The 26951-nt window shown below is 45.8% G+C and overlaps 1 protein-coding gene across 8 annotated transcripts in view; it reads left to right on the top strand.

The window, feature by feature from the left end:
• LOC129470003 (puromycin-sensitive aminopeptidase) overlaps positions 1-26951 on the top strand; it is a 114942-nt gene that overhangs the window by 67308 nt on the left and 20683 nt on the right. For 6 of the 8 annotated variants that reach the window (XM_055257289.2, XM_055257292.2, XM_055257288.2 and 3 more), the window contains 11 exons: positions 391-498; positions 3166-3366; positions 3813-3909; positions 4030-4063; positions 4911-5025; positions 7579-7743; positions 8818-8922; positions 9348-9408; positions 12853-12962; positions 15495-15558; positions 25583-25722. In XM_055257289.2, coding sequence (XP_055113264.1) covers positions 391-498; positions 3166-3366; positions 3813-3909; positions 4030-4063; positions 4911-5025; positions 7579-7743; positions 8818-8922; positions 9348-9408; positions 12853-12962; positions 15495-15558; positions 25583-25722 — 1200 coding nt within the window. The remainder of the gene's footprint in view (positions 1-390; positions 499-3165; positions 3367-3812; positions 3910-4029; positions 4064-4910; positions 5026-7578; positions 7744-8817; positions 8923-9347; positions 9409-12852; positions 12963-15494; positions 15559-25582; positions 25723-26951) is intronic. The other 2 variants (XM_063628911.1, XM_063628913.1) reach the window with 1 other exon arrangement.

The following is a 26951-nucleotide window of genomic DNA, read 5'->3' as shown; positions in this document are numbered from 1 at the left end:
GCCAGAGAGGCAACTTACCATGTTTTCCCAACTTTGAATTCTTGTAGCATACTCTTTACTGTTCTGTGCTCTATGTTGTGTTAACATTATTGATTTGAAGGCATTTGCATTAAATTTGAAATGTTAAAATGTAAACAAAAATTTAATTGTAAATAATTATATTGTTAAAATCCATAGCAGACACAGTGCCTGGATAATTGCTGGAATGGCAGTGGTAGCAAGTGTTGTCTTTTCTTTCTAGTTAACGCCTAGCTTGTTGCCTGGCACTGAAGAGAAAGTAAATATTTGAACAAGGGAATGAATGAATGACAGAGGGAAATGGCGACTGCTTTATGAAATAACTTGTTAGGTTAATTCTAAGGTATTTATATTTCGTCTTCTTTTCTTAAGGCTACTGATGCCCGAAGGGCTTTTCCTTGCTGGGATGAGCCTGCTATCAAAGCAACTTTTGATATCTCATTGGTTGTTCCTAAAGACAGAGTAGCTTTATCAAACATGGTATGTATGTGTTTATAAGTTTATCTAAAATTTTAATAAGCTTTAGCAGATTTAGTTTGCTGATTAGATGGGATAATGTGAAACCACCTACTACAGTGCTGGTATATTATAGGAACATAAATATTAGTTTTCTTTATTTTCAATAAGCCTCTTTTTCTTTCTTTTTTTTTTTTTTCTGTAGAGTTGGGGTCTCACTATGTTGCCCAGGCTGGTCTCAAACTCCTGGGCTCAATCTGTCTTCCTGCCTCAGCCTCCCAAAGTGCTGGGATTACAGGCATGAGCCACCATGCCCAGCCAAGACCTCTTTTTCTTGATAGCTTTATTTTTGGAGGATTTTCTCTTTGTCAAATTCCTTGTTAAATACATTTATAAGATTATCTACTTCTTTTAATTTAGAGAGGTAAATTAAGTGACAAGTTTAATAGATTTATAGTAACTAAAAGCAAAAGGTCTTGGGCTGGATATGGTGGCTTACACCTGTCATCCCAGCACTTTGGGAAGTCAAGGTAGGCAGATCGCTTGAGGTCAGGAGTTGAAGACCAGCCTGGCCAACATGGTGAAATCCCGTCTTTACTAAAAATACAAAAATTATCTGGGTGTGGTTGCATACACCTGTAGTCCCAGCTAGTTGGGAGGCTGAGGTGGGAGGATCACTTGAACCCAGGAAGCGGAGGTTGTAGTGAGCTGAGATCACACCACTGCACTCCAGCCTGGGTGACAGAGCCAGACCGTATCTCAAAAAAAAGAAAAAAGAAAAGAAAAGAAAAGAAAAAGGTCTTGACTTATTAAATGTCAAAAGAAAGCCAGGTGTAGTAACTCTTGCTTGTAATCTCAGTGCTTTGGGAGGCTAAGGCAGGAGGATTGCTTGAGGCCAGGAGTTTGACACTAGCCTGGGCAACATAGTGAGACATCATTTCTACAAAAGATTTAAAACTTAAAAATTAGTCATGTATGGTGGCACGTGCCTGTAATCCTAACTACTTGGGAGGCTAATGTGGGAGGATCTCTCGAACTTAGGAGTTTGAGGCTACAGGGAGCCATGATTGCACCACTGTATTCTAGCCTGGGTGACAGAACAAGACCCCATCTCTTAAAAAAAAATAGGCCAGGCATGGTGGCTCATGCCTGTAATCCCAGCACTTCAAGAGGCTGAGGCAGTTGGATCATTTGAGGCCAGGAGTTCGAGACCAGCCTGGCCAACATGGTGAAACCCCATCTCTACTAAAAATACAAAAATTAGCCAGATATGGTGGCAGGCACCTGTAACCCCAGCTACTTGGGAGACTGAGGCAGGAGAATTGCTTGAACCTGGGAGGTGGAGGCTGCAGTGAGTTGAGATTGCGCCACTCCACTCCAGCCTGGGTGACAGAGGAAGACTCCATCTTGGGTGAAAAAAAAAAGATTGCAACAGAGCAAAACCCTGTCTCTATGTTTTTAAAAAGTTAAAAAAATTCAAAAGATATAGCTGCATAATGAAGTATATTTAGGTTTCTGGCTGTTTGTATTCTTGGAATGTATTCTCTTCACCAGTGTTATTGATCTCATTCATGAACAGGGTAAGCATTCCCCACTTGAAGTGTATTGTCTAGGACTGTCTTGTGTGGGGAACTTGGAAAAACCTGCTGCACCTGAAAATAACTGTCTTTTATGTATTTATTGGGGAAGAGAATCCCATAAATAGAATGTCATTCTCTTCTCACATATTCTTAGAAGAGGAGGCTAATATATTAAACGGAAATATTCATTCACACTTCAGTATGAGTGAATTTATCAGTGTGTTCTTGAATAAGTCTTCCTTGGAAGGAAGAATAGAGAGAGCTTGAGGAAACAGCCTGAATAGGAAAAAGGGGGGGAACACCAAAGGAAATTAGGGACTCCAAAGGTAAAGTTGAAATTTCTTCACAAATAAGCTTAGAGCCAACTTTGGTAGAGAATGTCCTCAATCCAGAAGTTTGTATCCTTTGAAATGGGAGATTCTACAGTTATATTATATTTTATTTATTTGTTTTTGAGAATGAGTCTCACTCTGTCGCCCAGGCTGGAGTGCAGTGGTGTGATCTCAGCTCACTGAAGCTGAAGCTCCGCCTCCCTGGTTCATGCCATTCTCCTGCCTCAGCCTCCCAAGTAGCTGGGACTACAGGCACCCGCCACCACGCCTGGCTGATGTTTTGTATTTTTAGTAGAGACGGGGTTTCACCATGTTAGCCAGGATGGTCTTGATCTCCTGACCTTGTGATTCGCCCGCCTCAGCCTCCCAAAGTGCTGGGATTACAGGCGTAAGCCACCGCGCCTGGCCCCTATTTTATTTTTGTTAATAGTCATTTTCTCGTAAACTTATGTCAGTTGAAAAGTATGAAGCCCTTACTTAAATCATCCCAATGCCTGGCTTATAATAAGTATTCGAGAAAAGTCCATTCCTCTTTTCTCTCACAGGTCCTTGGTAGTTTTAACACTTCAGCCTCCAGCTTCTTGGTATGAGTGTTTTATCAGACCACTTTCCTTCTTAAAGACAGCATAAAAGCACTGGATGAATTGGGGTAGAGAAATAAGCCATGCTAGAATAGAAAGGGGGAAGAGATGCAATAAAGCCTACAGTTTTTGGCAGGTATTTGCTCTGTGGTATTAATGTAAACCTATTTAAATTTTTCGTTTTTTTCTTTCTTAAAGAATGTAATTGACCGGAAACCATACCCTGATGATGAAAATTTAGTGGAAGTGAAGTTTGCCCGCACACCTGTTATGTCTACATATCTGGTGGCATTTGTTGTGGGTGAATATGACTTTGTAGAAACAAGGTCAAAAGATGGTGTGTGTGTCCGTGTTTACACTCCTGTTGGCAAAGCAGAGCAAGGAAAATTTGCGTTAGAGGTAAATGTACTTGAAGAGGATTGTTCCAACAGTCCATAACTCCAGGTTGGGGAATTTACATTTCTGGTCAATTATTAGTACAGTTATTTATAATTTAATCTGAAAGTTGTGCTACTTGGTTTATTTTTAATAGAATTTTGGAAATGCCAACCTTGGTGTTTCGTTATTTTACGAAATAATAATTAAGAGAATATAAGAGTGGAATTTCTCTAGGGAATGGGTCAGAAAATATGTAGTTATATGTTTCATATCAAGTTATAAATAGATTAAAGTTTGGCCATTGTATTCAAAGTTTGGAGCTAAGGCAGTCTTCAGAGGTAGGGCTCCCTGGGATTCATTTCTAGTAATTTAAGATACATTGGCTTGCAACAGGATTCCTTTGTGGGTTTCAATATGAATTATAATAAAATATTTATTAGATGGTTATTTTGTTTATACTTTTATAGGTTGCTGCTAAAACCTTACCTTTTTATAAGGACTACTTCAGTGTTCCTTATCCTCTACCTAAAATTGATCTCATTGCTATTGCAGACTTTGCAGCTGGTAAAGTAAATTTCATTTTATTGCTGAATTGTAATAACTTTTTAAAATTTTGTGACTTTTGATGCAAGAGTATATATATATATATATATATCAATAAATGTTTATATTTATTTTATGAAGGTGCCATGGAGAACTGGGGCCTTGTTACTTACAGGTATGTTAATGATGTATTACCCTGCCATATCTTTTCAATCACTGATTTCAAAAGGGCTTCCCTCCTAATCACAGTTCAGTAGCTTCTGCTTTACAATTTGGTGTAAATTTTTCTACCTTCCCCCACTTCCATGCACATTTCAAGAATGCAGATAGACACCCCTCCCTTTGGTGTTACTGTCTGAGGGTATAAGATTTTAAAGTGAGCATCTGGCGGTAGTAGCATTTTTAGATATATTCTTGGCTAAGTTTCTCATTGCAGTGCCTTTCTTTCCTGCCAGTAGTTTCATAGCTATTTATCCAGCTTGGAGAACCTTCCCTAATTTCATATCTGCTAGCCAAGTTTTTACATGTCTGTCACCACAACATAAACATGTGAGCTGAATAACTTTTAAAAGCAGAGTCTGTCTGTGAACAAGTTTTTGCCTTCTACTTTCAATTGCCTTCTTAGATGAGCTAAGTGTTGGACAGCCGGCTCACTGCTGTTTTTGGGACTATGGAATGCATCTTCCTCCACCACTCCCCTCATGTAATGGAAGGACTTTCTTCTCTCTCCATCTAGCACAGTAATCCGTAATCCCTTAGACAATGTTTTCCCAAAATTTCAGGCAGCTATTCTATCAACAAACTGATAATATCACATCTTTGATATTCTGTTGTATTAATTCTGTTGGGATAGTTTTTAATCTTCCTGAAACTTTTTCTTTCCATATTAGGAAATATTTTCCTAATATCTCTAAAGCCTAACTTGTCCATCTCACTTACTGTCTGAATCTTCCCAACTTATGCATGCCCACTTTTATTGTTTAAATTTGTTTCTTTCTTTTTTTTTTTTTTTTAAAACACAGGGAGACTGCATTGCTTATTGATCCAAAAAATTCCTGTTCTTCATCCCGCCAGTGGGTTGCACTGGTTGTGGGACATGAACTCGCCCATCAATGGTTTGGAAATCTTGTTACTATGGTATTTAATATTTTTAAGTGCTCAAATATATTTATCTTCATCCTACTCCACATTATTTTGGCTACATAGTATTTCAAGTTTGGCTGCAACACTGTGCCAAAAAATAATTGAGTGATAGAAAAGTATTATTTTAAAAAGTCCACTTTGAAAGGGCTTATCAGAATCTCTGCATTGAACAAGGGCATATGGACAGTCTTTATTCAACAGACACTTCCTAAACTGTTCTACAATTTGTCTGCAAATGGAAAAAGTCAAGATACTAATTTGGGTGAGAGAAAAAGATTCCTCTTAGGTGTAGATGAATGAATCATGCAGTGAGATTCCAGGCTAACCGTAGTTTCTTGAATCTTATTTGTTAATCTGATTCACAGCTGAAAAGTAACCTGATGAATAACAAACTGATCTTTAATTAGAGAGAAATGTTTTTAGGAGTCAGTTTTTTCATTGCCTAAAATGTTAAGTTGAAATTGAATGAAATAAAAGTTAACAAACTGCAGAGTAACTGCAGAATAAAGCTGTATTAAAATTCCAGCTGTTCTGTTGAAATCCTTATAATGCTTGCAGTAATGATCTCTGTCCTTCAGTCCTGATTTTTCACTCTTACTCTAAATAAATACTATTTATGAATGCCAACTGTGTTAGAGCTTGGGAGCACAGGATTTAATAAGTGAACTAGATGTACCTCTGCAATTAAATAACTGGATATTCTGGAGCCAGCTAGATTCCCTGACAACATTTTAGGCTGCCAAAGAGCAGAACCTGATTTGAATGTAGATTGAGCCCATACGTCATATAAATAAGAATGTAAGACATTTATCCACTATTATGTGTCTCAGAGAGTTTCTACAGAAAGTCAACCCTTGAAGATAAATCTTTTCCTTTTATTTTGGATATTTAAAATTTTACAGGTGAAAAAAATTGTTTGAAATATAATTTCAGGCTGGGCACGGTGGCTTACGCCAGTAATCCCAGCACTTTGGGAGGCCGAGGCGGGTGGATCACTTGAGGTCACGTGTTCAAGACCACCCTGACCAATGTGGCGAAACCCCATCTCCAGTAAAAAAAAAAAAATAGAAAATTAGCTGGGCGTGGTGGTGTGTGCCTGTAATCCTAGCTACTCTGGAGGTTGAGGCAGAAGAATCGCTTGAACCTGGGAGGGAGAGGTTGCAGTGAGCCGAGATCACGCCACTGCACTCCAGCCTGGGCAACAAGAGCGAAACTCCATCTCAAAAAAAAAAAAAAAAAAAAAAAAAGAAATATAATTTCATGTGGAACTATGTGTTGGTGCCTGTATTCAAATATGTGAAGAAATGGCCTTTTCTTCTAATGCAGCGAGTTTGCTACTTTGTACCAAATAGTTTTTTTGCTTGGCTTTGAGAGAACTTTATGATTTTATTTTGAAACTACAAGCAATAAATTTTAGTAGGGGAAATGTGTACATTCTTATTAAACAACTTTTTACTGGTTTTATGTAACTATTCTAGTTATTAGAACTGAAATTCCAAGGGCTTAGGGATAGGTTGGAAAATAAGTTTCATTTTATACTGGTTTATTTTAGAAAGCTACTAGGCAAATAGCCACTTATCACTTAATATCAAAATAATTTTTTTTTTTTAAAGACAGAGTCTCACTCTGTCACTGAAGCTGGAGTGCAGTGGCACAATCATGGTTCATTACAGTCTTGACCTCTGGGCTCAAGCAATCCTCCTGTCTCTGCCTCCTGAGTAGCTGCAATTACAGGTGTGTGGCACCATGCCCAGCTAATTTTTGCACTTTTTGTAGAGACAAGGTTTCACTGTGTTGCCTTTTGTAGAGACAAGGTTTCACTTTGTTGCCTAAACTGGTCTCAACCTAACCAGTCCCCCCAGAAAAGGCCAGGTGTGGTAGCTCATGCCTGTAATCCCAGCACTTTGGGAGGCTGAGGTGGGAGGATTGCTTGAGCCCAGGAGGCTGCAGTGAGCTACGATGGTGCCAGTGCCACTCCAGCCTGGGCAACAGAATGAGACCCTGTCTGAGTTTGGGGGAGAAGTTATTTACAATGTTTTGAAAATATCCTTTGGCTCAGGCATGGTGGCTCACACCTGTAATCCCAGCACTTTGGGAGGCCGAGGCAGGTGGATCACTTGAGGTCAGAAGTTCGAGACCAGCCTGGCCAACATGGCAAAACCCTGTCTCTACTAAAAATACAAAAATTAGCCAGGCATAGTGATGCATGCCTGTAATCCCAGCTACTGGTGAACACTCCAGCCTGGTGACAAAACAAGACTTTGTCTCAAAAAAAAAAAAAAAAAAAAAAAAAACAAGAAAGGAAAAGAAAATGATGAAAATGACCCTCAGATATAATTCTAATATCACCAGTTGGCCTTTCTTGACATCTCTTTTAGTCTTCTCTCTTTTTCAGAAATGTGAGTTCCTTGCCAAATGTTTTGAACTGAATTTTAAGTCATTAAATTGTGAGTTTTGGAGTATAGTGGAAGGGACGTGTGAGTGTTTTAGATTAGTAGAATGACAATCATTTCATTTTCTTTAAGTATTTTCATCTTTTGTTTTTAGGAATGGTGGACTCATCTTTGGTTAAATGAAGGTTTTGCATCCTGGATTGAATATCTGTGTGTAGACCACTGCTTCCCAGAGTATGATATTTGGACTCAGTTTGTTTCTGCTGATTATACCCGTGCCCAGGAGCTTGACGCCTTAGATAACAGCCATCCTATTGAAGTGAGCCATACTTTCTAACCATTAGCCTATGACTGCTCTCATTTACAATGAAATACGTAATTTGTTACATAGATACCTTGGACTTTGAAAAGAAGAGAAAATAGCATGGGTGATTTTACTGGTTCATATTTCTAGTCTTGAAAAGCTAGTAAGTCTAAGTTCTAATTAACATTTCTTTTTAAGGTAGGCAGTAAAAAAAAATTGGTCTGGCCAGGCGCAGTGGCTCACGCCTGTAATCCTAGCATTCTGGGAGGCTGAGGCGGGCGGATCACCTGAGGTCGGGAGTTTGAGACCAGCCTGACCAACATGGAGAAACCCCGTCTCTACTAAAAATACAAAATTAGCCAGGCATGGTGGCGCATGCCTGTAATCCCAGCTACTCGGGAGGCTGAGGCAGGAGAATCGCTTGAACCTGGGAGGCAGAGGTTGCGGTGAGCTGAGATCGTGCCATTGCACTCCAGCCTGGGCAACAAGAGCAAAAAACTCTGCCAAAAAAAAAGAAAAAGAATAGTATGGGAGAAATCATACCTATTGGGTAACACTATGGTTCCATTGTTTATGTCAAGGAAAATTCTGGACATATTTTATTGTCAGGGTCTGTTTTATGAATACTTTAATTCTGTTGACTTAGCCTGTCCCTACTTCAGTTTATATATATAAATTTTGTATCTGAAGAACTAGAGTTATAATCCTACTTCAACATATTTAATTAGGCTCCCATATAATTGTAATTCATTACAATTAGTGCAAGAAATCTAATGTTCTTCACCTCCATGTCTTCCTCATCACTCTTCTGCAACTACCCCAAAAATAAACAGAACCATAGTGGCTTCTCTCTCAGCAGAAAAAAGCCAGGAATGGAACCCAGGCTCTAAGGGATGACAGGAATCATGTTCTATTCAACTTTATTATTATTAGTTACTACATTTTTCTGAGGACCATCATTATACATTATGAGTGAGTTAAAGGCAGAAAAATGTAAGTTAGAAGGGTTTTCCTAGAAAGCGTTTGATGTAATTCAGTATTACAGGCTATCTGCTTCTTGTCATAACCCTGAATCACACTGTCTGCCAGGTCAGTGTGGGCCATCCATCTGAGGTTGATGAGATATTTGATGCTATATCATATAGCAAAGGTGCATCTGTCATCCGAATGCTGCATGACTACATTGGGGATAAGGTAAAAAAAAAAAAATTAAATATTTCATTCTTTTATGGTAAATCATAGAGTTTTGCATGAAAAAAATGTATCACTTTATTTGGATTAAGTTCCCAAATAGTTTCTGGCTTGTCATTTTTTTTTAATGACCAAAAAGAATGAGAATTCAGTTATTTGAAGTTGACTACTGTGGTCTCTTAGATGAGTGATGTGCAAGTATGTTTGGGAATGGGAATGGGAGGCTGGTATAAAATTTAAGAGCAAGAATAGAAGGCATAGAGTATGCATTATGAAATAAAAGGCAGTAGGCATCAGAAAGATATATGTGTTTCAGTGTATCTGATACTTGAGTATTTGAGTAAATTTGTTTTTGATTACTAATAAACAAGTATATTATAAATTCTGAGATATGACTTCCCTGGATTTTAAAAATTGTGTTTTCTCAGGACTTTAAGAAAGGAATGAACATGTATTTAACCAAGTTCCAACAAAAGAATGCTGCCACAGGTAATCTTTAATAGCTTGAGATAGAAATGGAGAGAAAGTATTGTCACTCTATCCAGGCTGGGACATTTTATTTTTGTTCTGAATACTTAACTCAAGGTCAGGATCCATGTAATAAATAAATTAACCTTATTTGAAGCTGTGTTCAGGTTGAATATCTCTAATCTGAAAATCTGAAATTTGAAATGCTCCAGAATCTGAAACTTTTTCTTTTTTTAATTAAAGTTCTAGGGTGCATGTGCACAACGTGCAGGTTTGTTACATCAGTATACATGTGCCATGTGAGTTTGCTGCACCCATTAACTCGTCATTTACATTAGGTATTTCTCCTAATGCTATCCCTCCCCCAGCCCCCTACCCCATGACAGGCCCCGGTGTGTGATGTTCCCCGCCCTGTGTTCAAGTGTTCTCATTGTTCAATTCCCACCCAAAATCTGAAACTTTTTGAGGGCCAACATGATGCTCAAAGGAAGTGCTCATTGGAACATTTCAGATTTTGGATATTCCAATTATAGATGCTCAGCTAGTAAGTATAATGCAAATATTCCAAAATCCAAAAAAAATATGAAATTCAAAACACTTCTGGTCCCAAGCATTTTGGATAAGGGATACTCAACCTGCAGTAAGTCATTGGGTCAACATGAATCAGGACTCATTATCCCTTTGGTCATCCTCCAGCATTCTGCTTTCCATAACTGAATATTTTGCCAATTTAAAGAGTCTGGGCTGGGTGTGGTGGCTCACGCCTGTAATCCTAGCACTTTGGGAGGCCAGGATGTGAGGACTGATTGAGCCCAGGAGTTCAAGACCAGCTTGCAACATAGCGAGACCCCACCTCTACAAAAAATACAAAAATATTAGCCGGGTGTGGTGGTATGTGCCTGTAGTCCCAGCTACTCAGGAGGCTGAAGTGGGAAGGGTCACTTGAGCCCAGGAATTTGAGGTTACAGTGAGCAATCATGGCACCACTTCACTCCAGCCTGGGCAACAGAACAAGATCCTGTCTCTGAAAAAATAAAAAATAAAGGGAATACAGTCTTGTGTTGCTTAACAACAGGGATATGTTCTGAGAAATACGTTGTCAGGCAATTTCATCAATATGTGAACATCATAGAATGTACTTACATAAACTTACACAGTATGTTCTAGGCTATATACACCTAGCCTACATGGTATATCCTGTTGCTTCTAGGCTACAAAATACCTATACAGCACGTTACTGTACCGAATACCATAGGCAATTACAACACAATGGTATTTGTATACCTGAACATTTCTAAATATAGAAAAGGTACAGTAAAAATACGATATTAAAGATGCTCCACCAGCTGGCTGATATGCCTGTAATCCCAGCGCTTTGGGAGGCTGAGGCAGGTAGATTGCTTGAGCCCAGGAGTTTGAGACCAGCCGGGGCACCATGCCAAAACCTCATCTCTATAAAAAGTACAAAAATTAGCTGGGTGTGGTGGCATGTGCCTGTAGACCCAGCTACTTGGGAGGCTGAGGTAGGAGGATCACTTGAGCCTGGGAGGTCAAAGCTGCAGTGAGCTGTGATTGGGCCACTGCACTCCAGCCTAGGCAACAGCAAAACTCAGTCTCAAAAGAAAATAAGGTGCTACACCTGAATGCAGCTTATAGGACAACTTATAGAAGTTGTTCTAGTTGAGTTGAATGGTGAGTGAATATGAAGGCCTAAGACATTACTGTACACTACTATAGATGTTATAAATACTTTACACTTAGGCTACACTAAATTTATAAAAATAATTTTTCTTTCTTGAATCATAAATTAACCCTAGCTTACTGTAACATTTTAAATTTACTTTTTAATTTTTTTAACTTTTTGATTCTTTTCAGTTCTTTTTTTTTTTTTGAGACGGAGTTTCGCTGTTGTTGCCCAGGCTGGAGTGCAATGGCGCAGTCTTGGCTCACCACAACCTCCGCCCTCACGGATTCAAGTGATTCTCCTGCCTCAACCTCCTGAGTAGCTGGGATTACAGGCATGTGCCACCACGGCCGGATAATTTTGTTTTTTTTTTTTTTTTTTTTTTTAAAGACAGGGTCTTGCTCTGTCGCCCAGGCTGGAGTGCAGTGGTGCAATCTTGGCTTCACTGCAACCTCTGCCTCCTGGGTTCAAGTGATTCTCCTGTCTCAGCGTCCCAAGTAGCTGGGAACAGGTGTGTGCCACCATGCCTAGCTAATTTTTGTATTTTTAGTAGAGAAAGGGTTTCACCATGTTGGCCAGGCTGGTTTCGAACTCCTGACCTCAGCTGACGTGCCCACCTCGGCCTCTCAAAGTGCTGGGATTACAGGTGTGAGCCACCGCACCCAGCCTAATTTTGTATTTTTAGTAGAGATGGGGTTTCTCCATGTTGGTCAGGCCGGTCTTGAACTCCAGACCTCAGGTGATCTGCCCGCCTTGGCTTCCCAAAGTGCTGGGATTACAGGCGTGAGCCACCGCACCCAGCCTGGATATTTTTAAAGTGAGGTTAATTGAATGGGTATAACGGCCTTAAGTTTGTCAGTGATTGTTTAGTAGTGATCTTGAACATGTTTCAATTTCTTTGTTTCTCCTTAACTCATCTGTTTTTCTTTTATTATAATTCGTAATTTTTCTTATAAATTAGAATGATTAAGTATATCTCAGAATAAAAGACCAGTTTTGGCCAGGTGTGATGACTCACACCTGTAATTCCAGCACCTTGGGAGGCTGAGGCAGGCGGATTGCTTGAGCCTGGGATTTTGAGACCAGCCTGGGCAACATGGTGAAACCCCATCTCTACAAAAATTGCAAGAAATTATGGGCCGGGTGCGGTGGCTCACGCCTATAATCCCAGCACTTTAGGAGGCCGAGGCAGTGAATCACCTGAGGTCAGGAGTTCAAGACCAACCTGGTCAACATGGTGAAACTCCATCTCTACTAAAAATACAAAAATTAGCTGGGTGTAGTGGCACATGCCTGTAATCCCAGCTACTCAGGTGCCTGAAGCAAGAGAATTGCTTGAACCTGGGAGGCAGAGGTTGCAGTGAGCTTAGATCATGCCACTGCACTCCAGCCTGGGCAACAGAGCAAGACTCCATCTCAAAAAAAAAAAAAAAAAGCCAGGTGTTGTGATGTGCACCTGTAGTCCCAGCTACTCAGGAGGCTGAGGAGGGAAGATCACCTGAGTCTGGGAGGTCGAGGCTGCAGTGAGCTGTGATTATGCCACTGCACTCTAGTCTGTGTGACAAAGTAAGACCCTATCTCAAAAAATACCAGTTTTTATGATAGAATTTACTTAGTTGCAGAAGAGGGGTGGCAAGGGGAATATTAATTTGGCTCACTGTTTCCTCAACCTGAAAGAACCAAAGAATTAGCAGTGTAGTGTCAAAAGTTAAATAAAATTTCTTTTTTGTTTAGGAAAATAAAAATATAAACATTTTAGATGATCATTGTTTATCTTCTAGAGGATCTCTGGGAAAGTTTAGAAAATGCTAGTGGTAAACCTATAGCAGCTGTGATGAATACCTGGACCAAACAAATGGGATTTCCCCTCATTTATGTGGAAGCTGAACAGGTAAACATATAAAGTCTTTCCATTTGTCTGATACTGTATTAAATGAAATTCAGTACAGTGTATCAAGTTTGCTTTTCTGTACTTCAAGTTTTCTAGTGACATTTAAACCAGCCCTGTTACTCTTTTATCAGTAATTTTACAGCTTGCATCATTAAAATTATACATACTTAAGAGAGAAAACAAAATGTTACCTGCTTGTCTTGTCTCCAGTTTCATTAAATGAAATTGTTCTCTTCAATTTATTTGCCATGGTTCTGTGAGCTGCATGGGGATTTAATTCCTGTTCATTTTTAGGGAAGTGGATTCATAGTTCTTTTTTAGTATGTGTTTTTTCTTGTGGTCCTACATTGTCCACAAAGCTAAGTATTTTTTTATTATTGTTTTTATATTTTAAAAAATTGAGATGAGGTCTCACTGTATTGCCCAGCCTGTTCTGGAACCCCTGGGCTTAAGTGATCCTTCCACCCCTGCCTCCCAAAAGTGCTGGGAATGCAGGTGTGAGCCACTGCACACCCGGCCAAAGCTAAGTATGTTTTACAAATAATTTCTCAATGTGGCAATCTAAGTTATAAATTTGCTTTTCTGCACTTTTGTATTCTAGGTGACATTTAAACCAATTCTTGCACTCTCAAAATGCTCCCAAATTTACATGGAACATTTTCATGTGTAAGCTTGCAGATTACCCTTTCAGAGCCAAATCTTAACTTTCAACATGACTGGATTTTACACTAAAGTGTGCACATTGGAGGACCTCTCAGTTAGATTGGCTGCAATAACTTGGAAAGGCAATTTAGGGAATGCAATTGATCATGTTTGGTGGAAAAGAATACCTGTAAGTTTAGTGACCTACCACTGTGACCATTCTATTTCTTTGCAGTCTTTTTTCTGCACTTGGGACTAGTCTTGTTATAGGAGATGACTAATTGAATTTGATGTTGACACTGCATATAGACTGACTCTTTTAAGAATATTAACATACAAAAATTGTTGTTACTTTTCACCTGGGCATTTCATTCCCTCAAAACTACTGAACTATTGGCTGGGCCAGGCACAGTGGCTCACGCCTGTACTTACAATACTGGGAGGCCAAGGTGGGAGGATTGCTTGAGCTCAGGAGTTCAAGACAAGCCTGGGCAACATAGTGAGACCTCGTCTCTACTAAAAGTAAGAAAAACTAGCTGGGCATGGTGGCACGTGCCTGTAGTCCCAGCTACTTGGGAGGCTTAGTTGGAAGGATCGCTTGAGCACAGGAGGTGTTAAGGCTGCAGTGAGCTGTGATGGCAGCACTGCAGTTGATCCTGGGCAACAGAGCAAGACCATGTATTAAAAAACAAACAATTGGACAGGCACAGTGGCTCACATTTGTAATCCCAGCACTTTGGGAGGATCACTTGTGTTCTGGAGTTTGAGACCAGCCTGGGTAACATGGCAAGACGCTGCCTCTACCAAATCAAAAAAACAAACCCAAAACTATTGAAATGTTAATGATTACACATAAAGCAGATTATTAAGCCGTAATTTTTTTCTTAAAGCAGAACACACTTTTAAGAGATAATAGTTTCAGTTAGAACAGAGAACAGTAATGCCACACTTCTCAGTGTTGCTGAAACTCTTTCCATCCAGGGGCTTTCAAGTTCTTGCTTTCTTTGTTTTCTTTTTTGTCTACAGGCACAGCCAAACTCATCCTCCATTTTGCGTTGTAATAAAAGGCCAATGGCCTGGTGCAGTGGCTCAAACTTATAATCCTAGCACTTTAGGAGGCTGAGGCAGGAGGATTGCTTGAACCTAGGAGTTCGAGATCATCCTGGGCAATATTATAGTGAGACCCTGTCTCTAAAAAAACTAAAAATAAATTTAAAATATATTAATGAAATTAAAGGCCTGTCTGTCGCTCTTAATTCTTTTAGGAATAGGAGAGCTGTGTAACATATCTTGATTATGATCTGTTTCTCACTTGACATTCCCCAAATTTAAATATTTTTGCTCTAATTCTGAATCAATGTAAAAGCTTTCAACTTTCTCAGGGAAATCTGTGTGATATATAACTGAGTATATATATAATTAATATCTACTGTTAATGTTCATTAATAGTTTCCCTATGGCATCAGAGTGGCCATTGCTTTCTCACTTAAATTTTTTCTTAGTTTTTCAATTCTATTTCTTGCAGTAAGTTTATCTGTGAAGCTCATTAGCCCAATTTTACATTTGATTTAGGTGATCTAAAGTCTGTTTTATCTTGTGTTACTTGAAATCCAGGATGTGGTGACTACTAAATGACACAAATGACTGCATATTGTTGAAGTATTTTGTAAACATATGTACTTCATTGTTGCCTCTGGCTTTTTAGTTATTTGGACTTTTCTCTTTATTATTACTGTCTTCATCACAATTGCATTTTGTATACTCATGAGGCATTTGGTTGTGCTCGTTCCAGCATTTGTCACAGAAATATTGTCTCCCTCCTTTTCAAAAACAAAAACAAAAACCCCAAATGGTGTCAGTACTATTATAGCCTTTGTTTTGCTTCTTTAGGTAGAAGATGACAGATTATTGAGGTTGTCCCAAAAGAAGTTCTGTGCCGGTGGATCATATGTTGGTAAGTAAATGGCTGTAAGTGGGATATGATTGATGAATTTGGATATTAACTAATACGAGTAGTATTCCAACTAATAGGAAATTTTTCTTTTTTTTTTTTTTTTTTTTTTTTGTGACGGAGTCTCACTCTGTCACCCAGGCTGGAGTGCCACAGCGTGATCTCAGCTCACTGCAACCTCCACCTCCTGGGTTCAAGCAATTCTCCTGCCTCAGCCTCCCTAGTAGCTGGGATTACAGGCGTCTGCCACCACGCCTGGGAAATTTTTGTATTTTAGTAGAGACAGGGTTTCACCATGTTGGTCAGGCTGGTCTTGAACTCCTGACCTGAAGTGATCCACCCACCTCAGGTGGCATGAGCCCAGTTGAAAATTTTTAAGTTTTAATATAATTTAATAAAAGCAAGAAGATAAAAATAGAACAAAAAATGAAATTCAGGGCCAGGCACGGTGGCTCACGCCTGTAATCCCAGCACTTTGGGAGGCAAGGCGGGCGGATCACTGGAGGTCAGGGTGATCAGCCTGGCCAACATGGTGAAACCGTGTCTCTACTAAAAATACGAAACAGCCGGGCATGGTGGCCGGCACCTGTAGTCCCAGCTACTCAGGAGGCTGAGGCAGGAGAATCTCTTGAACCTGGGAGGCGGAGGTTGCAGTGAGCTGAGGTTACACCACTGCACTCCAGCCTGGGCAATGGAGCAAGACTCTGTCTCAAAATAAATAAATAAAAAGATAAAAATAAAAATAAATTTAGGGGCTGAGAGCAGGCTGGGCAAAATGGCAAAACCCCGTCTCTTAAAAAAAAAAAAGGCCGAGCGCAGTGGCTCACACCGGTAATCCCACACTTTGGGAGGCCGAGGTGGGCGGATCATCCGAGGTCAGGAGTTCAAGACCAGCCTGGCCAACATGGTGAAACCCTGTCTCTATTAAAAATACAAAATTAGCCGGGCGTGGTGGCACATGCCTGTCATACTCAGGAGGCTGAGGGAGAATCGCTTGAACCCAGGAGGCAGAGGTTGCAGTGAGTCAGGATCGAGCCATTGCACTCCAGCCTGGGAAACAAGAGTGAAACTCTGTCTCAAAAAAAAAAAAAATAGGAAACTTAGCTGGGCACAGTGGTGCACACCTGTAGTCCTAGGTATTTGGGAGGCTGAGGGAAGCAGATTACTGGAGTCCAGGAGTTCAAGGCTGCAGTGAGCCATGATTGTGGCACTACACTCCAGCCTGGGTGATAGAGTGAGACCTTGTCTCAAAATAAACATAAGAAAAAAATTTAGGAAATAAAAAAGGAGATTCACAAGGTATTTGTAGTATTTAGTCACTTTCTTAGTTTTTGAAATTCCATGTTTCTGTGTGTTATTGGAGGCTATGATGAATGAAGAAAGCTAGTAATACCCAGGAAGTGACGTCTCTAGCCTTAATCTCCTAAAAGAGGACTTACTGTGTGTGTCAGGGGTGAGGGGGTAGGTGGGGGGAGTAGGTAATTCTTTTTTTTAATGCTTGGGCATAGTAAGTAAATAAGTGAGTAAAGTCCAGTGATTATTTAGATTTATTATGTACCAGTCATTGTGCTAAGTACTGTAACTGGCTCTTATACTCTCAGCTTCCTTATAAGGTAGGTCACATTATTTCTACTTTACAGATGAGGAAGCTGCAGCATAGCTAAGTTAGTTAAATTGCTCAAGGTCACCTATCTAAGAAGGTAAAGAGTGGGAATTCAAAATAGTTGGACTCCATGAATTTATGCTCTTAATTACCATTTTCATATATTTCCATATGTCATTAGATTATTTTTACCCATAAAATTTTACCCAGGAAATTGAGATTAGTTGAAAAAATCAAGAAGTAAAGTGTTTATCTATACCTTTCTTGCTTCCCTTAAAACAACAGTTTTCAACAAAGGGGAGGTATATATGAGAATCATCAATGCCTTGTCATGTTCCACCCACTAAAAATCTGATACATTCAACTCAGTTAAGATGTATGGCCTTCTGCCCTTAACCTTCCCTAGCAGTTGGAATTAGTCTTTTTTTTTTTTTTTTTTTGAGACACAGTCTCGCTCTGTCATTCAGGCTGGAGTGCAGTGGCACGATCTCAGCTCACTGCAACCCCTGCCTCCCAGGTTCAAGCGATTCTCTGCCTCAGCCTTCTGAGTAGCTGGGATTACAGGCGCCCACCACCACACCCAGCTAATTTTTGTATCTTTAGTAGAGATGGGGTTTCACCATCTTGGCCAGGCTGATCTTGAACTCCTGACCTCATGATCCACCCGCCTCGGCCTCCCAAAGTGCTGAGATTACAGGCATGAGCCACCGTGCCCGGCCTGATTTTTTTTTTGTTTGTTTGTGAGACAGCTACTCATGTCTCGCTTTGTCGCCCTGGCTTGAGTCTGGAGTACAGTGGTACAACCTCGGCTCGCTACAACCTCCGCCTCCCAGGTTCAAGCGATTCTCCTGCCTTAGCCTCCTGAGTAGCCGGGATTACAGGCGCATGCCACACCGCCCAGCTCATTTTTGTATTTTTAATAGAGACAGGGTTTCGCCACATTGGCCAGGCTGGTCTTGAACTCCTGACCTCTGGTGATCCGCCTGCCTTGGCCTCCTCCCAAAGTGCTGGGATTATAGGCGTGAGCCACCACGCCCAGCCTAGAATTACTTTTTTTTTTTTTTTTGAGACTGAGTCTTTCCCTGTCGCCTAGGCTGGAGTGCAATGGCATGATCTCGGCTCACTGCAACCTCCGCCTCCTGGGTTCAAGCAATTCTGTCTCAGCCTCCCAAGTAGCTGGGATTAACAGGAACATGCCACCATGCTCGGCTGATTTTTTGTATCTTTAGTAGAGACAGTGTTTCACCATGTTGCCCAGGCTGGTCTTGAACTCCTGACCTCGAGATCCGCCCGCCTCAGCCTCCCAAAGTGTTGGTATTACAGGTGTGAGTCACTGTGCCTAGCCATAGAATTACTCTTTTAATGAATATATCTAACAAAGCTGGGCACAGTGGTTCACACCTGTAGTCCCAGTACATTGGGAGGCCAAGGTGGGCAGATTGCTTGAGCCCAGGGGTTCGAGACCAGCCTGGGCAACATGGCAAAACCTCATCTCAAAAAAATAAATAAAATTAGCCTGGCATGGTGGCATGCATCTGCAGTCCCTGCTACTTGGGAGCCTGAGTTGGAGAATCTCTTGAGCCCATGAGATCGAGGCTGCAGTGAGCCGTGATCGTGCCATTGCATTCTAGCCTGGGTGTCATGGCGAGACCCTGTCTGGGGGAAAAAAATTATCTAACAAGTCAGGTGACAGTTTTATTATCCAAATAAATCTGTACGTGTCAAAGTTGCGGTTTTCTGCCTCTTACCTGTAATCTACATTGTAGTACTGACAGGTTTTTCTAATACTCTGTGACCAATAGAGGTAACATTAAAACTTGCAGTATCCCAGTATTGGAGAAATTTTACTTTGTGGTTTAACCTGGTAGCATAAAGCTATGTAATTTATTTATTTATTTATTTTTTTTTTATTGTTATCTTTTTTTTTCTTTTGTATTTTTTTATTAATTTTTTTTGCATACAAAAACAATAAACATTTTCTAAAAATACATACAAACAAAAAGATGCGTATCAAACATATTAGGAAGGTTGCACATGGGAAGTCGGGGAATAGAAATGGGGGTGGGAGTTAAAATAAATGAGAGAGGGACTTTATATGGATCAGTGATAATAACTCAATCCTCTATTTGACAAAGAAGAGGGAGAAGGAAGAGGAAGAAAAAGAAAGTGGGATAAAGGATCAGAAAGGGAGGAAAATAGAAAAAATTAGAGTATGACTCCAGGGTAGACCTGTTTTGTTGTCATTGAGTTGGTTGGTTGGTTTGTCTGTTGTATTCTTCATGTTTCGCCAAGTTGGCCAGACTGGTCTCGAACTCCTAGTCCGAAGTGATCAACCCGCCTCGCCCCCCAGAGTGCCGGGACCACAGGCGTGAGCCACCACGTCCAGCCCCCACATTGCTTCTGGCCTCCATGGTAGACCTCCCAGACGGAGCGGCCAGGCAGAGGAGCTCCTCACTTCTACCCAGACACGGGGCGGCCGGGCAGAGGGGCTCCTCACTTCCCAGACGGGGCGGCCAGGCAGAGACGCTCCTCACTTCTTCCCAGACGATAGGTGGCCGGGCAGAGGCGCTCCTCACTTCCCAGACGATGGGTGGTCGGGCAGAGGCGCTCCCCACTTCCCAGACGATGGGTGGCCGGGCAGAGGCGCTCCTCACTTCCCAGACGATGGGCGGCCGGGCAGAGGTGCTCCTTATCTCCCAGACGATGGGTGTCCGGGCAGAGGCACTCCTCACTTCCCAGATGGGGCAGCCGGGCAGAGGCGCTCCTCACTTTCCAGACGATGGGTGGCCGGGCAGAGGCGCTCCTCACCTCCCAGACGATGGGTGGCCTGGCAGAGGCGCTCCTCACCTCCCAGACGATGGGTGGCCGGGCAGAGGCGCTCCTCACCTCCCAGACGGGGCGGCCGGGCAGAGGCGCTCCTCACTTCTTCCCGGACGGGGCGGCCGGGCAGAGGCGCTCTTCACTTCTTCCCTGACGGGGCAGCCGGGCAGAGGCGCTCCTCACTTCCCAGACGGTGGGTGGCCGGGCAGAGGCGCTCCTCACTTCTTCCCGGACGGGGCGGCCGGGCAGAGGCGCTCCTCACTTCTTCCCTGACGGGGCAGCCGGGCAGAGGCGCTCCTCACTTCCCAGACGGGGCGGCCGGGCAGAGGCGCTCCTCACTTCTTCCCGGACGGGGCGGCCAGGCAGAGGCGCTCCTCACCTCCCAGACGATGGGAGGCCGGGCAGAGGCGCTCCTCACTTCCCAGACGAGGCGGCCGGGCAGAGGCGCTTCTCACTTCCCAGACAGGGTGGCGGGGCAGAGGCGCTCCTCACTTCCCAGATGATGGGTGGCTGTGCAGAGGCGCTCCTCACTTCTTCCCGGATGGGGCGCCCGGGCAGAGGCGCTCCTCATTTCTTCCCGGACAGGGCGGCCGGGCAGAGGCGCTCCTCACTTCCCAGACGGGGCGGCCGGGCAGAGGCGCTCCTCACTTCTTCCCGGACGGGGCGGCCAGGCAGAGGCGCTCCTCACCTCCCAGACGATGGGAGGCCGGGCAGAGGCGCTCCTCACTTCCCAGACGGGGCAGCCGGGCAGAGGCGCTTCTCACTTCCCAGACAGGGTGGCGGGGCAGAGGCGCTCCTCACTTCCCAGACGATGGGTGGCCGGGCAGAGGCACTCCTCACTTCCCAGACGGGGCGGCCGGGCAGAGGCGCTCCTCACTTCCCAGACGGTGGGTGGCCGAGCAGAGGCGCTCCTCACTTCCCACACGGGGCGGCCGGGCAGAGGCGCTCCTCACTTCTTCCCGGACGGGGCGGCTGGGCAGAGGCGCTCCTCACTTCTTCCCGGACGGGGCGGCCGGGCAGAGGCGCTCCTCACTTCCCAGACGGGGCGGCCGGGCAGAGGCGCTCCTCACTTCTTCCCGGACGGGGCGGCTGGGCAGAGGCGCTCCTCACTTCTTCCCGGGCGGGGCGGCCGGGCAGAGGCGCTCCTCACTTCTTCCCGGACGGGGCGCCCGGGCAGAGGCGCTCCTCATTTCTTCCCGGACGGGGCGGCCGGGCAGAGGCGCTCCTCACTTCCCAGACGGGGCGGCCGGGCAGAGGCGCTCCTCACTTCTTCCCGGACGGGGCGCCCGGGCAGAGGCGCTCCTCACTTCTTCCCGGACGGGGCGCCCGGGCAGAGGCGCTCCTCATTTCTTCCCGGATGGAGCGGCCGGGCAGAGGCGCTCCTCACTTCCCAGACGGGGCGGCCGGGCAGAGGCGCTCCTCACTTCTTCCCGGACGGGGCGGCCGGGCAGAGGCGCTCCTCACTTCTTCCCGGGTGGGGCGGCCGGGCAGAGGCGCTCCTCACTTCTTCCCGGACGGGGCGCCCGGGCAGAGGCGCTCCTCACTTCCCAGACGATGGGCGGCCGGGCAGAGGCGCTCCTTATCTCCCAGACGATGGGTGTCCGGGCAGAGGCACTCCTCACTTCCCAGATGGGGCAGCCGGGCAGAGGCGCTCCTCACTTTCCAGACGATGGGTGGCCGGGCAGAGGCGCTCCTCACCTCCCAGACGATGGGTGGCCTGGCAGAGGCGCTCCTCACCTCCCAGACGATGGGTGGCCGGGCAGAGGCGCTCCTCACCTCCCAGACGGGGCGGCCGGGCAGAGGCGCTCCTCACTTCTTCCCGGACGGGGCGGCCGGGCAGAGGCGCTCCTCACTTCCCAGACGGGGCGGCCGGGCAGAGGCGCTCCTCACTTCTTCCCGGACGGGGCGCCCGGGCAGAGGCGCTCCTCACTTCTTCCCGGACGGGGCGCCCGGGCAGAGGCGCTCCTCATTTCTTCCCGGATGGAGCGGCCGGGCAGAGGCGCTCCTCACTTCCCAGACGGGGCGGCCGGGCAGAGGCGCTCCTCACTTCTTCCCGGACGGGGTGGCCGGGCAGAGGCGCTCCTCACTTCTTCCCGGGTGGGGCGGCCGGGCAGAGGCGCTCCTCACTTCTTCCCTGACGGGGCGGCCGGGCAGAGGCGCTGCTCACTTCCCAGACTGGGCGGCCGGGTAGAGGCACTCCTCACTTCCCAGACGGGGCGGCCGGGCAGAGGCGCTCCTCACTTCCCAGACGGTGGGTGGCCGGGCAGAGGCGCTCCTCACTTCCCAGACGATGGGTGGCCGGGCAGAGGCGCTCCTTACTTCTTCCCGGATGGGGCGGCCGGGCAGAGGCGCTCCTCACTTCTTCCCGGATGGGGCGGCCGGGCAGAGGCGCTCCTCACTTCTTCCCGGATGGGGCGCCCGGGCAGAGGCGCTCCTCACTTCTTCCCGGATGGGGCGCCCGGGCAGAGGCGCTCCTCATTTCTTCCCGGACGGGGGCGCCCGGGCAGAGGCGCTCCTCACTTCTTCCCGGACGGGGCGCCCGGGCAGAGGCGCTCCTCACTTCTTCCCGGACGGGGCGCCCGGGCAGAGGCGCTCCTCATTTCTTCCTGGACGGGGCGGCCGGGCAGAGGCGCTCCTCACTTCCCAGACGGGGCGGCCGGGCAGAGGCGCTCCTCACTTCTTCCCGGACGGGGCGCCCGGGCAGAGGCGCTCCTCACTTCTTCCCGGACGGGGCGCCCGGGCAGAGGCGCTCCTCATTTCTTCCCGGATGGAGCGGCCGGGCAGAGGCGCTCCTCACTTCCCAGACGGGGCGGCCGGGCAGAGGCGCTCCTCACTTCTTCCCGGACGGGGCGGCCGGGCAGAGGCGCTCCTCACTTCTTCCCTGACGGGGCGGCCGGGCAGAGGCGCTCCTCACTTCTTCCCGGACGGGGCGCCCGGGCAGAGGCGCTCCTCACTTCTTCCCTGACGGGACGGCCGGGCAGAGGCGCTGCTCACTTCCCAGACGGGGCGGCCGGGTAGAGGCGCTCCTCACTTCCCAGACGGTGGGTGGCCGGGCAGAGGCGCTCCTCACTTCCCAGACGATGGGTGGCCGGGCAGAGGCGCTCCTTACTTCTTCCCGGATGGGGCGGCCGGGCAGAGGCGCTCCTCACTTCTTCCCGGATGGGGCGGCCGGGCAGAGGCGCTCCTCACTTCTTCCCGGATGGGGCGGCCGGGCAGAGGCGCTCCTCACTTCTTCCCGGATGGGGCGCCCGGGCAGAGGCGCTCCTCACTTCTTCCCGGATGGGGCGCCCGGGCAGAGGCGCTCCTCACTTCTTCCCGGACGGGGGCGCCCGGGCAGAGGCGCTCCTCACTTCTTCCCGGACGGGGCGGCCGGGCAGAGGCGCTCCTCACTTCTTTCCGGGCGGGGCGGCCGGGCAGAGGCGCTCCTCACTTCTTCCCGGACGGGGCGGCCGGGCAGAGGCGCTCCTCACTTCCCAGACGGGGCGGCCGGGCAGAGGCGCTCCTCACTTCCCAGACGGTGGGTGGCCGGGCAGAGGCGCTCCTCACTTCCCAGACGGTGGGTGGCCCGGCAGAGGCGCTCCTCACTTCCCAGACGGTTGGTGGCCGGGCAGAGGGGCTCCTCACTTCCCAGACGGTGGGTGGCCGGGCAGAGGCGCTCCTCACTTCCCAGACGGTGGGTGGCCGGGCAGAGGCGCTCCTCACTTCCCAGACGGTGGGTGGCCGGGCAGAGGCGCTCCTCACTTCCCAGACGGTGGGTGGCCGGGCAGAGGCGCTCCTCACTTCCCAGACGGTGGGTGGCCGGGCAGAGGCGCTCCTCACTTCCCAGACGGTGGGTGGCCGGGCAGAGGCGCTCCTCACTTCCCAGACGGGGCGGCCAGGCAGAGGTGCTCCTCACCTCCCAGACGGGGCGGCCGGGCAGAGGCGCTCCCCACCTTCCAGATGGGGCGGCGGCCGGGCAGGGGCTGCAATCCCAGCACCCTGGCAGGCCAAGGCAGGCGGCCGGGGGGTAGAGGCTGCCGCGAGGCCAGACCACGCCACCGCACTCCAGCCCGGGCAACACCGAGCACTGGGTGAGCGAGACTCCGTCTGTATTCCCAGTACCTCGGGAGGCTGAGGCGGGCAGAGCACTCGGCGTCAGGAGCTGGCGACCAGCGTGGCCAAGATGGCGAACGCATGCCTGCATCCAAAGGAGAAAAGACAGGCAGCGGTGGCGGGCGCCAGCAGTCCCAGGCAGTCCGCGGCGCGGGCAGCAGCAAGCCGAGTAGATTGTAGCCTGGGCCAGAGAGGGGAAAGAAAAAAAGAAAGAAAGAAAGAAAGAGAGAGAGAGAGAGAGAGAGAGGAAGGAAGGAAGGAAGGAAGGAAGCTAATTTATTTATTTTATTTATTTTATTTTTTTCGAGATGGAGTCTCGCTCTGTCGCCCAGGCTGGAGTGCAGTGGTGCAATCTCGGCTCACTGCAAGCTCCGCCTCCCAGGTTCACGCCATTCTTCTGCCTCAGCCTCTCCGAGTAGCTGGGACTACAGGCGCCCGCCACTACGCCCGGCTAATTTTTTTAAATATTTTTAGTAGAGATGGGGTTTCACCGTGGTCTTGATCTCCTGACCTCGTGATCCGCCCGCCTCGGCCTCCCAAAGTGCTGGGATTACAAGCGTGAGCCACCGCGCCCGGCCTAAAGCTATGTAATTTATTAAAGTAGCTCCATTTCCATGAATGTACTGGGCAAGGACTCTTTTTGTTTGGCATCTTAATGCCAAATCTGTTTTGCTGTCTGATATATAAGACAGTGTTTCTGCCTTACAAAAGCTTTGGCTTATAGATATGACTCCTCTGTGACGGAACATAACAGCTTCCAGGTTGTATCCTGTCTATCACAACAATAAAAAGTAACCCTTCGATATTTCAGCAGTGTGTATACCTGTTAAGGACTGCACCTTAGAATTTGTTTTTAAATGATATATGAAGGCTAGGCGCAGCGGCTCATACCTGTAATCCCAGCACTTTGGGAGGCCGAGGCAGGTGGATCCCTTGAGGCCAGGAGTTCGAGACCAGCCTGGCCAATATGGCAAAACCCCATCTCTACTAATAAAGTACGAAAAAAAATTGTGTATTTTTGGGTATGGTGGCACACACCTGTAGTCCCAGCTACTGAGGAAGCTGAGGCACAAGAACTTCTTGAACCCGGGAGGTGGAGGTTGCAGTGAGCTGAGATCCCGCCACCACACTCCAGCCTGGGCGACAGAGCAAAACTCTGTCTCCAAAAAAAAAAAAAAAATATATATATATATATATTTTAATTTAACAGTAAAATTGCTGTCTTTGCTCTGTAAGGGGAAAATGATAATTAAGTTTAAGTCATTGCATTTGTGATTCTACAAGTGAGTTAACTGCTTTCTTTTTTTAGACAACATGTGATTTTGTTCATAAATTATCCCTTCCTTTGCACTGATACTATTCAGGTTATCTGGAAGAGTTCATGTACCACTAAGAATGAAATATTGACTTAACAGTTAGGCTTAGGCTCCTGGTTAGAATACCACCACTCCTCTCTCCACCTTACCTTCTATTTGTCCCAGTGCAAAATTTGTTTGTTCTTCTCTTGCTTAGGTGAAGATTGTCCCCAGTGGATGGTCCCTATCACAATCTCTACTAGCGAAGACCCCAACCAGGCCAAACTAAAAATTCTAATGGACAAGCCAGAGATGAATGTGGTTTTGAAAAATGTCAAACCAGACCAATGGGTGAAGGTGAGTTCGGAATCTTACCTAAACAGATTTCTCTCACTTATACATTTTGTGGCCGGCTTTAAGTTCTGCTTCAGTTTAGTAGTTTCAAAGAAAAAAAAAAAACCTAAACTTTTCTTTGTGAGATTTAGGATGAATTTTCATATAGTATTGTCCAGACATTTGTCCTTATGTTAGGGAAGGTAGTGGTAGAGAAGCAGATCCAAAGTCATAGGACTAAGGAGGAGAAGAAAAAAAAAAAAGTAGATTGAGTGTAAGCTTATATGAACCAAAATATTTGTAGTCTCACACTTTCAAACTCCCCTGTTATTGTAATGAAAGGTTAACTTCAATGATGTGTTGTCACCATATGTGTACTGCTGTAATCTAGTGAGAGCAGACATATATAATAATCGGTTTGTGTCACTGAAATGTAAAATTCCTTAACTGGTATTTCAAAACCATTTCACAAAAATACCAGTAGGTAAGAATTATTTTTCATTATTCTGTACTCTGTGCCTTTCATAATGAAAGAATTTACTACAAACTCTTAATTGTATGTTCCTAATAGTAATTACACATTTTATCAGACACTTGTGCTTTTTAAAAAAGAAAGCCCGCTGGGCGCCACGGTAGCACTTTGGGAGTAATCCCAGCACTTTGGGAGGCCGAGGCAGGCAGGTCACTTTGGGAGGCCGAGGCAGGCAGATCACAAGGTCAGGAGTTCAAGAACAGTCCGACCAACATGGTGAAACCCTGTCTCTACTAAAGATATGAAAAAAAAAAAAATTAGTCGTGATGGCGTGCACCTATAATCCCAGCTACGCAGGAGAATCGCTTGAACCCAGAAGGCGGAGGTTGCAGTGAGCCAAGATCGCGCCATTGCACTCCAGCCTGGGTGACAGGGTGAGACTCCATCTGAAAAAAAAAAAAAAAAAAAAAAAAAGAAGCCATTTTTCTGTTTATCAACTTTTTTTTTTTTTCGTGTTGGGGGTCTCACTATGTTGCTTAGGCTGGATTCAAACTCCTAGGCTCATGTGATCCTCCCACCTCAGGCTCCAGAGTAGCTAGGATTATAGTCATGAGCCACCATGCCTGGCATTGTTTTACTTTTTTAAATATGTATTTAAAATATACTCACTGGAATATTACCATTTAAAATTATCTGGAAGATTATGTTGTAGCAATATGAAAAATTTCTTATAAATGAGAAAAAAGTTATGTACACTACAATTTTGATTAGGTTAAATAAA

Source organism: Symphalangus syndactylus, chromosome 20 (assembly GCF_028878055.3).
Source record: "Symphalangus syndactylus isolate Jambi chromosome 20, NHGRI_mSymSyn1-v2.1_pri, whole genome shotgun sequence".
Lineage (NCBI taxonomy): Eukaryota > Metazoa > Chordata > Mammalia > Primates > Hylobatidae > Symphalangus > Symphalangus syndactylus.
This window is presented reverse-complemented; position numbering and strand designations above follow the sequence as displayed.